Genomic DNA, 12,611 nt, shown 5'->3' on the forward strand with positions numbered 1-12,611 from the left:
TAATTATCGTACTGTATAATCGATTAGATATTCTCTTTTAAATTTGTTTATGAACCTTTTGCATAGTCATCTACTGTGAGATACTCGATGAAGTTATATCTTTTGAAAAATGGATGAATTCTTTGCGAAATATTTCAAGGAATATGTCAAGCTGTTGATGAAAAAAAAATATTTATTTTAATTCCAACTTAATTATTTTTAATTTTAATCTTCAATCTTTGAAGTAGCGCTTCGATTACGATTGAGAATGCGATTGAAGGCCTAAATATGAACTGCAAAGAAGATGTCAGATATGGAGAGTTTGCAAAAAAATTTTATTGCCACTTCCTCTTGTAGTAACATAATACTGCTCATATAACATAATGCTAGCAATCTAATACTAATATTCGTAGTGTGTATTCATAGTACAGGAAGTATAACGTGGACCGGAATAATATGGACGCAATATGTTTAATTATCGCCCAAATGTACGATTATCTTACACATATAATTGTTTTAAAAATATATCATTATAACTCGTACTTCACGATTAGCATAAACATTTTTTACAAGAAATATTTGTTCTGTCAATAGTAAAATAACGCGTAATTTATCACAGTCTTTATAAAGGAATTATTCACAGAAAATACAGAAAACACAATTTTAAGAGTAACGACATTTTTGACATTTTTACTTTTTTTTATATCATATGCTTACAAATGCAATAAAATATTTTCGAGTGGCTCTTCCTCAGAATGATCGAGTGCATTGGATGCTTAACACTGCACAATTTTAAAGTTTTTCATGTATAATGCAATTCTCCGGTTCTTTTTTTATATGGCACTGATATACATCAACATTAAATTAAACTTATAAAATGAGTATATTATATTACGCTAATCCTACAAGTACGCATACAATAATGATTCTACTTCTATCGTTAAATAGCCTCCACATTTTGGATACCTTTGTCGCACGATATGTATGACTACCTGTTTTTTCATATTGGCACATAAAAATTTTATATTTTTTTCAGGAAGGATAATTTCTTTCATTCATGCTTTAAATGAAAGAGATTATCTGTTGTAAACGAAAATGATAGTCTCTCTTCGCTAACTTACAATTAGGAAATCTTACAATAATATTAATTTTTATAATCGTCATTTTTTTTATTTGAATTGTATATATGTAGTATTTTATCAGTAATACTGTCAGGTAATCTATTTTATCAGAATACATATATATATATAATGTACAAATAAGGCTGTAAAATAAGACAAAAAAATTATTCTTCTTTTTTTTCTTTTTAACATCATAAATTGGCAAGCACCATTCTCGAATGCAATGATAACGATGATAAGTCGTTGTATTTTTCGATGTACAAGTTATACCGAAAAATATTCTTTTCTACGATATTATACAACGCGAGCGATTTATTAGGCAAATATATACATCGTCACTGTGTCCTAATCTCAAACTCAAACTAGTAGTTAGCACCATATTCAATAGAGGTGTCACTGTTTTGATCAGATTGCGGTGGTTCTTGCACTATGACGACAGGCAGTGTATGTAGGGAAGTAGGCTCACCTGAAGAAAGTGAGTCTGTCGTTGGTGCCACTGTTGATGGTGGCACATCTAATACATCTTCGCAAGCTTCTTCGTTCAAGGTTTGCAGTGCTCCACATATCATTTGCTCTTCTAACGTTACCTGAAATGCATATATATTTTAAAACAGATATTTTAAAATATCACATCTTGTATATATACTAGATGGATATTAAAATAAAATTACTAAAATTTATAGAAATTATCTTTCTTAAAATAATTTAGCAACTCTTACCTGGAACTAATATACCGAAGACGAATGAGTAAACAAGAGAATTACAGTATTAATTTTAAAAGAATATACATATTAATTATAATATAAAAATTTTCATGAATTTATTTATAAACCGATGCATATAAATACATATATTGTTAACATAATAGTCTCAATTATTTTTTTTCTTAATAAACTTTATAATGTTTGAAGCATACCTGTTTTTCCATGATTGATTGTTTATTTTGATCACGGCGGGGCGGTCCGTCTGTTCTTGATGCTCCTTTCTCTTTCTCTATGTGAGCAGGCATACGCATCGAATTATTTTCACGCAAAGCGTGATCTATAATAAGTAAGATTGAATTATTGATTGATCACCAAATAAGAAACAAGTAGAGAAATGAATGTCGAGCACACCTTTCCGTGAAATTTGTTCAGATCCTACAGTAAATCGGACACTTCGAGGACCCTCCTCGTATGTGAAGGATGAAAGTTCCATTTCTCTAAGTGATACAATTACTATACGGAACAATTCCCAATCCCCAAAAGTCATCTTAAACACCTAGAGAAAAACATAAGTACATTTGTATGTAAAATTTTCTCTTTCTTTAAAGTATAAAGAAATAGTGTTACAAAAAAATTACTTTTTTTAGTTCTTGCAAATCGCAATGTAATAAAACTCGGCCGTTGATGTTGTTCTCTTTGACAACCTGTTTATATATTGATGTTTGAGTCGCGTCAAGACTATCGATCTTGTCGATCAAATCACAAATTCCATTCACTGATAAGGATGAGAGTTTTGTCTCCAAAATTTCAGGCTATGAATAAAGACAAAGTAATAAAGCAGTATTTTCTCAATCGTAAGAAATAGGATATACAATTAATAATTGTACAATTAATTAATTGCATACCGGTAATGTAGTTGTTACGGAAAGCGGTTTCGGCGTTGGTTCCATGGGTGGCATTTGTACCCAAGTTGATGGATTACATTCGAAACTTGGTTGATAACCCCATGATGGTGTGGGTGGTACAGATCCCTGCACACTCGATTGTTTGACAAGTTTCATATGCCGATTCATCGTCATGCCTTTTTGCGGAACCCATTGCTCAGCCAGAGCACCATGCCAGACACCAGTTTGTTTATAAAGATTCGCGTCTTCCTCGATGCTTTGTTGTTCCTCTTTTATCTTCTTTTTGATATAAGGGTCTAGATTAATGGTGAACGGCAAGAATATTTTCATATCGCTGATGAGCAAACTGGATCGATGAAAAGTAAGGAAAACGTCTAGCTTGCGCTCATCCCTGTCTATCTCGAGAAGCGGTTGCACTTCTTTTAACACCGGAATTTGCGGTCGCACTCTACAAATAAATAAGACATAATAATATACAAAAAAAAGAGAAGAAAAGGAAAAGTATAAATTCATCCATACTTATCGTAAAGACTTTTTAGTGACATATTGTCCTCTAGGCTCTCCTCGTACATATCATAATGAAGAATAAGCGAAGATGTCCGGAAAGGCCATTGCTCGGTAATATTGATCCAACTAGCTAGATGATACCAGTTGAAATCAATTTGGAATGCTTTGAGTAATCGCCCTAGAAAAGAAAGAAAAGCATATAAAGGTAATATATATATACATGAAATAATCACGTAGATGTTGCGCAACTCAATGCAATATTACCAGTAACATAAACGACATTCATCAATCTCCTCATACTACGTGGATTCACGTCGCTGAAGTAATCGTCAGTGAGCAGCATTTTATTAAGATCCTGTGCACCGCCTAGCCGATTTAGATTACTGCCGATACTACTAGCAATCGATTCACTCAATCGTAATTTTCTGCTGCCTTTCCTGGTCTGAGGTTTCAATTTTTCGTTGCTATTCATTACCGCTGATTCCGAACTAAGTCTCCTATTGGATACCGAGTGATGCATAGTGCTAGTCGCGGTATAATTGACGCTTTCCTCAGCCTCCGACCACGCCGTCTTTTTGCAGTATTGAGCAGTCTGTTGCGCGACCTTGACCTTACGTAAGCCGCTGTTTTGCAAATAAAACGGTAAATGCACCATATTTCGCAAATAATCGTGACCACCAATATTCGATTCCGAGAATAATCTTCTACTATTTACCTCTACTGCCTATATCGAAGAATAATTTTTATTATTATCGAATCATTTTTATTATTATCGAAGTCTTAAAGATAACATAATTTCCTAGCTGCTTACCTTAGCTATAATATGTGGGTCAATCGCTAAGATTACAACAAAGGGATATCCGTTATCGCTAAATAAGGCTTGTATAGCGTCCAAAACTAGTAAAACTTTATCTTGCTCACAACTGTCCAGACCATCCACTATTATGACTAGTCTACTTTGTTGAGCCATGAAACTATCCAAGCACTTGATCTATTTAAAGATTATAATTAAAGATTACACTGCTAAGATTATTCTAATTATCATCAACAGACGGGTAATTTACCATTTCCGTCATTAAATTGACTTCACTTCTCAATGTTTGAATAAATCCTTCGCTTTTTAGAGTCTCTAGTTTTGAGATGCTACGTTGAAGATGTCTCCTCTGTGAGAAAACTAATGCTTTTAACATTCTGCTCCATGTATAGAGATTCGCTATTATACTGATGGCCAAAATCAAGCCGATCGTGATCATGATGATATGAGCAGTGACTCGATCTATCCTGGACCTAAATGCGATTTAACACGTAAGATTGTGTATATACTCATTTAAAACATTGAATGCATGATTACTCACTCGTCGTTCGATATGTCTAATAAATATACCGTGAGCACGGAAAGACCGACGAGCAGGCTGCAAAAACAAAATTCGAATATGATTATACATGGCAAGCAACATAGATGCCTCCATTTCCACTTGGTCGTCGACTTATCCGGTTTCGGCCGAAACGCTCTGTATAGCCTGGTTGACAACGAACCGAAATCGTTCTCAATTGAGTCGTAAAGCGAACCGATCATTTGGACTATTGCGTTCTCGCCGGCGGCAGTTGTTCCTACGCGAGTTTGATCAGTGAAATAAAATTTGATCGGTTGCACGGCTATGCTATCGTTACTCTGACCGGCTGGTGGATGACAAAAGATGATTTGTAATAGTAGTTTTAGCGCGTTCAGTTTTATGGTGAGTGCCACTGTTAGATTATATGGCCAATACCAATCGTACCTGTAATTAAAATGTCATTTCTGATGAGGATATCAAATGAAAAATTATATCTTTTGCTGTTTTTTCCGCATAAATCTTACCTCTTACAAGCTTGCCAAACAAGTAGCAGAAATATATAAACGATAACTAATAAACTTATCCCGCACGATAAACCGATGATCCATGATTGTAATGTGAGACCTATGATAAGACCCACTACTAAAGATATATGGGCTACTACTAGAAAGAGCAAGAAAGAAAATTGGAATACTGGATCTATCCATTGTCGTGCAAAGTTTTTCATTTCCTCTGTAAAGAATAATCGTTATTGTTAATTTTGTAAAAGTTTCTCACATAAATTGAATATGTAAACTATAGTCATGTATTCTAATATTCAAACATAGAAATTTAATTTTTATTTGCTACACAGAATATATAATGTTAAAAAATAGAGATGACGGCCTTTTATTAAATTAATATTTTATTTTAGATTAAGTTACAATTTTTAAACATTTTTGTAAAAGAAAATTTACTCCAAATTTACATTATTTATTAGTTTTAGAACGAACACTTCTGAGATAGAACTTTATTTTACGATACCTTTCAGTTTGTTTAATAGGAATGACTTTCCAGAACCCCATTTTGCATAAAGGCCGACAGTCATCGGTGTAGAAAGTGATGGTTCACTGAGAATATCTGCCAGTGCGCTGCTATACAAGTCGTAACCAAGCATATTCTCATTATCCTCGTTAGTATTTAAACGTCCTATAATATATTATTATAAATTATATTATTATAAATTATTATTATAAATTATTATATACTATATATTATTATAAATTATTTTATAAATAACATTATAAATATTATCCTATAATATATTATTATAAATTATTTTATAAGTAATGTCAGAAAATTAAACATGTCTCCTTCATGTATCAATGGAGAAATAATGGCATGCGATCTGATTTAAAACTTACGAGCGCCAAATATCTGTCCAAGAATCGTCTTGGGATGATTGACGTCGATGTTGTAAGGTGTCTCGCCTTGTCTATTCGGACGGTACAATAATTGGCTATTCTTTGGATTCCTCAGTAGTATTTCGACGATCGCTTTCGATCGTGCTCGCATCGCCACATGTAGTACAGTGTCGCCCTTCTTGTCCGCAGCCGAGACCTTGGCTTTTTTGTCTAAAAGCAATTGCACGATTTCGGCGTTACGCGACCTCACCGCCCTTAATAAAGGTGTGTCGCCGTCTTTCGTAGCAATCTCCAGGTCTGGGTTAGCATTTAGTAATAATTTGAGTATCGGTACATTGCCTTTCTCTACTGCTATGTAAGTTGCGGTTTTTTTATCCTAAAATATATACGGACGGGATAGTTAGTTAGATTTTAAACCAAACTTCTTTTTTAGCTAACCACGGGAAAATCACGTGCGAACCTAACTCGAAGTGGCTTACGGGTACCATGAAACTGAATTTGTGTGTAAGATTGTTATTATCTTATTAAAGCGTCCATTGTACTGAGATTCTTGATATCGATTATTTTATAAAGCTTTGCATTTTCCGTTCGATGTGAGTAATGATCCGCTTTTATTATGTATAAGAATAAGAAATAATTGGGAATCGCAATACTCGATGTGTGTATGGAAAAATATAATGTCTTCTTCTTAAAATCGATCTTCGAGGGAGATACGCGGATTAAAAAGAAGAGTGAAGTCTTACCTTCCCGGCAATATCGACGTCCGCGTATTTCTTCAACAACGATTCCACCACACTTCGATGACCACCCTTAACGGCATGAATTAAATTCGTATCACCGACTCGATCTTGAATATTAACATAAGCGCCGGCATTTAGAAGAGCGCTAGCTATTTCGTGGTGACCTTCGCGGCAAGCTATCGCTAGGGCAGTGCAACCGTCCTTGTCTAGAGCGTTCACATTGGGTTTATGCTCCAATAGTAGCAATACTACCTCCACATGGTTTCCGAGGGTTGCTACAAGCAGGGCGGTCCACGAGTACTACGAATAAAATTATTTAAAAAAACATATATCAATCAGAAAAATATTAAAAGCGGAGAACTTTTTGAAATGTATATTATATCTCATAATCTTATTATGGTATAAGATTTTATCCTGATAAATGTCCTGATCTATATAAATAAGAAAGAAATCTATGAGATAAGAAGATTGTCATATATATATATATATATATATATATATATGTGTGTGTGTGTGTGTGTGTGTGTGTGTGTGTGTGTGTGTTAGCGTCAAAATTTAAAATCAATTGTTCATTGTTTCAAAATTGTAGTATTTTTTTTATTTCTTACCATGCCTGCTGTATCGACATTGGCCCCAGACTTGAGAAGCATATCAACTATTTCTACATTTCCTTTGCGCGAAGCCCATATAAGTGCCGTGGTGCCATACTAAAAAACAATAAAGACAGGTCATATCTTGAAAGTAAACTCGATGGCCATCGATTTGCGATACGCTTGCCAACGATTACCTTGTCGCCGACATTGACCTTCGCCCCATGAGCAATGAGATCTCTTATTATATCGGAATAACCCCTGCCAGCGGCCCATAATAATGCGGGAATATGATAATTTCCATGAGCGTTGACGTCAGCTCCGCGCGCTAGTAGCATTGTCACCGTCGCCGACCTGTTCTTGTACGTCGCCCACATAAGCGCCGTCCAGCCACCCTATAATAAGATAGACCTTGATCCTTCAAATATTCTCATTTATATGTACAAATATCACTTATTATGTAAAAATATTTCTATGATTATTATTCCATTAAATTTTACATACTTTTCTTTTATTGAAGAAAAATGCAAATTAATTTCTAAGAGTCGGAAAAGAATATATACATAATCACGTTAGAATTACGTATGATGTTATATAAAAATTTTAATATAAATAAATATAGATAAAAATATAATCTTTTTAATCATAAAATAAAGAGAGAGACTTGGTTTTAATTTGTTTGATGTAAAATAGAACTAGTTCTTGTCGGGTTTTCAATTATAAATCTACATTAATGGCACTAGGCCAGGCCAACAAGATATACAATTTCCTCTGACCATGTCTCGATGTTCCAGATCGGCGCCGTGCTCCAACAACTCGAGGCAGACCTCAGTGTGGCCTTCCTTCGCCGCGCATAGTAATGCCGACCAATCATCCTGGAAGAATAATGTAAAAAATTTGTATATTAGAATTTTAATCTATTCTGAGTGAATTTAAGTTTCTACGAACCGCGTCTTGAACATTGACGTCCGCTCCATGATTGATGAGTTCTCGAACGAAGTGTAGTTTCCCTTTAGTTGCTGCAAAGATGAGGGCAGTACTACTATTCTGTAATAAAAAAATAATTTGTCAAAAAATTCAAAGATTCACGAGAAAGAAAATATGATAAATATGAATAATATGATAAATATGAAAAAAATTTTTTTTCGTATGATTGTTATTTTTTCATATTCGCGATTTGATGTATCAAAAAGGAGTTATCAAATATAAATATACATATATCGTTTATATTATTCTTTCCTTATAATTTTTATGTGATAAAAAGATTTTCAACATACATTTTATATAGATCTTTTATAGATTTATGTATATTTCATATAATTTGATTATTTTGGAATTTCTGGTAAAAAAGAAGAATGAAATTATGTTCCCGATTTTTCTCGAGAATCTTTTTTTTAAAACAATCTACAATTACCTCATCTCTGTCGTCGATCTGCACTCGTTTGTTCTCGAGAAAACTCTGCAGTCCGGCGAGATTATCATCTTCAATGTAGCTCGTAAGTGATCGGTAACAAAGCGATACCATCGATAGCGAGTCAGTCCGATGCAATGTCTGTGAAAATACCAAAAGAATTCATTGTTAGATTTTAATTAGCCGCATCTTTGATTCTTATCGTTGTTATTAAAAGACAAAACTTTATCGTTGTTATTGAAACAAAACTTTCATGGATAAGATTAGATAAATTTAATTACTACTCGCAAAAGTCACATATGCAAATAACAAATTGCATTATTCCATTTTAAAACTCAAAGCAAACAATATTGCACAAGCATTGTTATTTAGATGTAATCTTTTACAGTCATATTGTAGCCTAAAAGTTTTATATATGATAAGTTATTTATTCTTTTTCTATATCTCTTCATTATTTTCGAAATATGATAATCTGCATTGATAATCTAAATATCTAATTAAAGTAAGTAAAATAATTTTTATAAAAACTTGTTATCTTTTCGATGTGTATTTATAATTAATCTTTTAATCTGGAATTTTTATTCAATTATTCCTCTTTACAATGCTGAGACTCTTTTAAATTAGACATTTAATATTATTATAATGTAATAATATTACTAAAAATATATGCTGACAATGAATATATAAAATAGCTAATGTTTAATAATAATATTCAAAGAAATTTTAATTTTTTTAAATTTATTTATTAAATCTCTCTTCTTCGCATTAATTAATCAAAATGTCTCAATTACAAATGCAGAATTACTGTAATCCACATAATGTATTATCAAATATTCGACGTAAATGTACAACTATAAATTATGGAGCTTTCGAGATATCAAGATATATGAGTAGCCAAGCAAGCATCAATTCCCGTTATAGGGCAATCTTACACATTGTGACATTAGTTAATCTCAAGCGGTGAACTGTAAATAAACCAAGAAATCCGCCTCCTAAGATCATTGAAGTTTGAGTCATTACAGATCTTATATTGCACACTTTCTAATTAAAACTTGTGCCTTTAAAGTATTCAGGTTCTCAATTCTAAAATAAAATAAAATATTTTTTCGATTAGATTTCAAATAAAACAGAAATCAAACCATCACACAACTGAGCTTCTTCTCTTTTGTCGAAAAATATTAGACTTTTGTAATAATAATAATAATATTGCATTATATATAGTAGCATGAAAATATGGCATATTGTAAAGAACATTGACCATAATTCTTTTTATTTAGTTGCAACTTTTGAGCGTCCGTGCTTCTCTGTCGAGAATAAAAATGGAACGCTGCTTGCACTTCTCGACATTTCAGAATGGAATCTGGGTCAATAATACTGAATACGTAGACGATAAGGCGTGTACGACAATCACGTGTACGGCGAAGAGTTATAGTGTTAATTGTAGACTACAGATGAAAAACCAAGTAAAGGCTATCAGTTCAATTTTTTAATATTTTTACTGTGTATATGCAATGTGTAAATAAATATATTTTATTATTTGCTACTTTTTATTAGTAATTATTTTCATGCTTTTTCTATATTTATTTCTAATGTATATTTTTATTATTTTTTTAGCAATTACATAATTTTTTTGTATGCCATTCTATAAGTATGTTAGTGACTTAAATAATTTACGCGTTAAGATAGCATTTATGCGGTAAAATTTGATTTTATAATCAACTCTATTATAATGCTTCTCTAAGATTGAACTTTGTTTTACCGTCGTATTTACCAGGCAATCTAGAACATATCTAGACGTTAATATCATACAATCAAAATACATTATTAAGCATCGAATAGCGCAGTTAGAAGAGATATAATTTTATAACAAATATCGCATATACTTCTATTAGAAGATGTTGTGAAAGCAATTAATGACATTTCGCCTTAAAGTGAATTATCGATAGTCTAGAACCTAATGCACGTCTTGACATTTACGATGTATATAGGGATAGTGCTATGGCGAGATTATACCCTCTTTGACATGTAAATCGTCCTCTATCTCACTTGCAACAATAGACGATAATAGTAATAATTATTGATCCCTCTTTCTGCTACAGCATTAAAATTCTACATATTAAAATTCTAAATTCTATTGTGACATTTAATCTAAGAATATTTACAATGATTAGTTAATTTAATTACATATATTTAGTCGTCCGGTATAAACTAATATATACATTATTCTATTAATACTTTATGTGTTAGATTTAAAAAATAAATAAATATCTAGTTAAAGAACACAGAACTGATAGTTTGCGATACACACAAATATATAAATCCGCGTACCCTTTTCTCTTGTGACGTGAAGTAAAGATTCTAAAACGTATTCTCGCATGAATCTTCGTATATCTTTGGATTATTCCAAAGAAAAATCTCTTTTTGATGCTTTGAAGAATCCCTTATGTTTTCGGGAATTACGGCACCATTCTTCGTTTACTACGGTCCAATCTCTACTGAGTAAAAATTCGATGTTGCAGCGTGCAAAATACATACACACATATATCACACACGGTTAGAAATGCATTAGATCAGCTCTACTTCATGCGGTCGACTTTGTCACTTTATTGAAATCATTGACGTAGTATGGCTTGTACACATATCATAGTGAACGATACTGATGTGTGCTTTGCATCAGGAAGAGCGTCACTGTATTTAATTCGCAAACGTCGGCGGATATAGCGCGAGCATCAGCTGTAAAGATCGATGATAGAACCGAGTCAAACAAAATTCCATTATATATGTACGCACGTGCCAATTGGCCTTCGTAAGTGTTTCCAGAATTTTCTAAATATATAGTAGGAACTGGAAATGTTTTTTTCGAATTAAATCGACGAAATTACAAATTAATCTACGATACGTAAAAAATTTAGCAAATTATCTGCCAATCATAGAATTACGAGAAACGTCATTTAATTAAGGTAATAATAAAGAGATAGAATTATAAACAATTAAAGAGTTCCTAAAATATCTAGTCACACAAAATTTCGAATATTTTTAGACTTTTTACAATATTTCTAGAAATTAAAATTTTTTTACTTATAAATTTATCTCAATATTTCCTAAACGAAATCGTCCAATCGGTAGCGATAAAATAACAGACAGCTGATATCTGAAATAATTAGCAAATTATTGATCATGACATTAAGTGACTCTTATTCATGGATGAAATTTATTCTCTGGCTATAAATGCTTAAGCAATTCCGATAAGATAAAAGCTCAAGTTACGTCAACGCTATTGTCGTCAATCTTCATTGTAATTGCAGCAATTAAAATTAATTATTTTTATCTGCAATAATGTTTACCTGAGAATATTGTCATCGAATAGTTTTCTATTCGAATAGTGTCGAGCTTAATCAGACATGTCAATTTAAAGCGTGAATTATTTTAAGCGGAATGTATATACGGATTAATTGAATCTATAGTGTTATAAAGACACTCACGTCAATGTCTGGCCAACGTGACATGTGATTTCCATTGCTGTAATGGCTTCACTATATTCAATAAAATCACAATTAACAGTTTTAATTCTTTTGTTTAATATATTAACACAATCTAGTTATTTTGAGCCATTCCTACAAACATTAATAAATTAACTAATCAATTTAACAATTAATTATATAAAGCATCGAGCTATAAAATGAAAGTAAATTCATATAATTTGTGTGTTACTATCTCATATTTAAAATGAATCTTAAAATTATTAATATCCATTCTTGCTATTTATTTATTAATAACGTTATACTATTACTCATTGTTAGCACACTTTTTCAATCTAAGAAACAAGATATTTTACATCGAGCTTATTTGGCTTAAATTTGGCCAGACTCTGACTTCTCAACAGGTTAGCAAAAACGATGATGCCAACAAAAACGACG

At 32.2% G+C, this 12,611-nt stretch overlaps 1 protein-coding gene across 8 annotated transcripts in view; it reads right to left on the bottom strand.

The window, feature by feature from the left end:
- The window catches only part of Arms (Ankyrin repeat-rich membrane spanning), a 38,663-nt gene that overhangs the window by 3,553 nt on the left and 22,499 nt on the right, over window positions 1–12,611 (bottom strand). For 7 of the 8 annotated variants that reach the window (XM_083083860.1, XM_083083867.1, XM_083083863.1 and 4 more), the window contains 19 exons: window positions 8,698–8,835; window positions 8,232–8,330; window positions 8,060–8,158; window positions 7,481–7,678; window positions 7,302–7,400; window positions 6,697–6,993; window positions 5,954–6,329; window positions 5,574–5,738; window positions 5,075–5,282; window positions 4,572–4,994; window positions 4,281–4,503; window positions 4,028–4,207; window positions 3,481–3,940; window positions 3,229–3,394; window positions 2,710–3,157; window positions 2,443–2,616; window positions 2,216–2,360; window positions 2,017–2,141; window positions 1,567–1,687 (listed from right to left, as the gene is read on the bottom strand). In XM_083083860.1, coding sequence (XP_082939986.1) covers window positions 1,567–1,687; window positions 2,017–2,141; window positions 2,216–2,360; window positions 2,443–2,616; window positions 2,710–3,157; window positions 3,229–3,394; window positions 3,481–3,940; window positions 4,028–4,207; window positions 4,281–4,503; window positions 4,572–4,994; window positions 5,075–5,282; window positions 5,574–5,738; window positions 5,954–6,329; window positions 6,697–6,993; window positions 7,302–7,400; window positions 7,481–7,678; window positions 8,060–8,158; window positions 8,232–8,330; window positions 8,698–8,835 — 4,144 coding nt within the window. Of the gene's footprint in view, window positions 1–1,566; window positions 1,688–2,016; window positions 2,142–2,215; window positions 2,361–2,442; window positions 2,617–2,709; window positions 3,158–3,228; window positions 3,395–3,480; window positions 3,941–4,027; window positions 4,208–4,280; window positions 4,504–4,571; window positions 4,995–5,074; window positions 5,283–5,573; window positions 5,739–5,953; window positions 6,330–6,696; window positions 6,994–7,301; window positions 7,401–7,480; window positions 7,679–8,059; window positions 8,159–8,231; window positions 8,331–8,697; window positions 8,836–11,022; window positions 11,428–11,772; window positions 11,846–12,038; window positions 12,246–12,611 lie in introns of those variants that run through there. The other variant, XM_083083868.1, reaches the window with a different exon arrangement.

This window comes from Camponotus vicinus, unplaced genomic scaffold (genome assembly GCF_025532165.1).
Source record: "Camponotus vicinus isolate PSW18456_S1 unplaced genomic scaffold, iyCamVici1.0 SCAF_12, whole genome shotgun sequence".
Taxonomy (NCBI): domain Eukaryota; kingdom Metazoa; phylum Arthropoda; class Insecta; order Hymenoptera; family Formicidae; genus Camponotus; species Camponotus vicinus.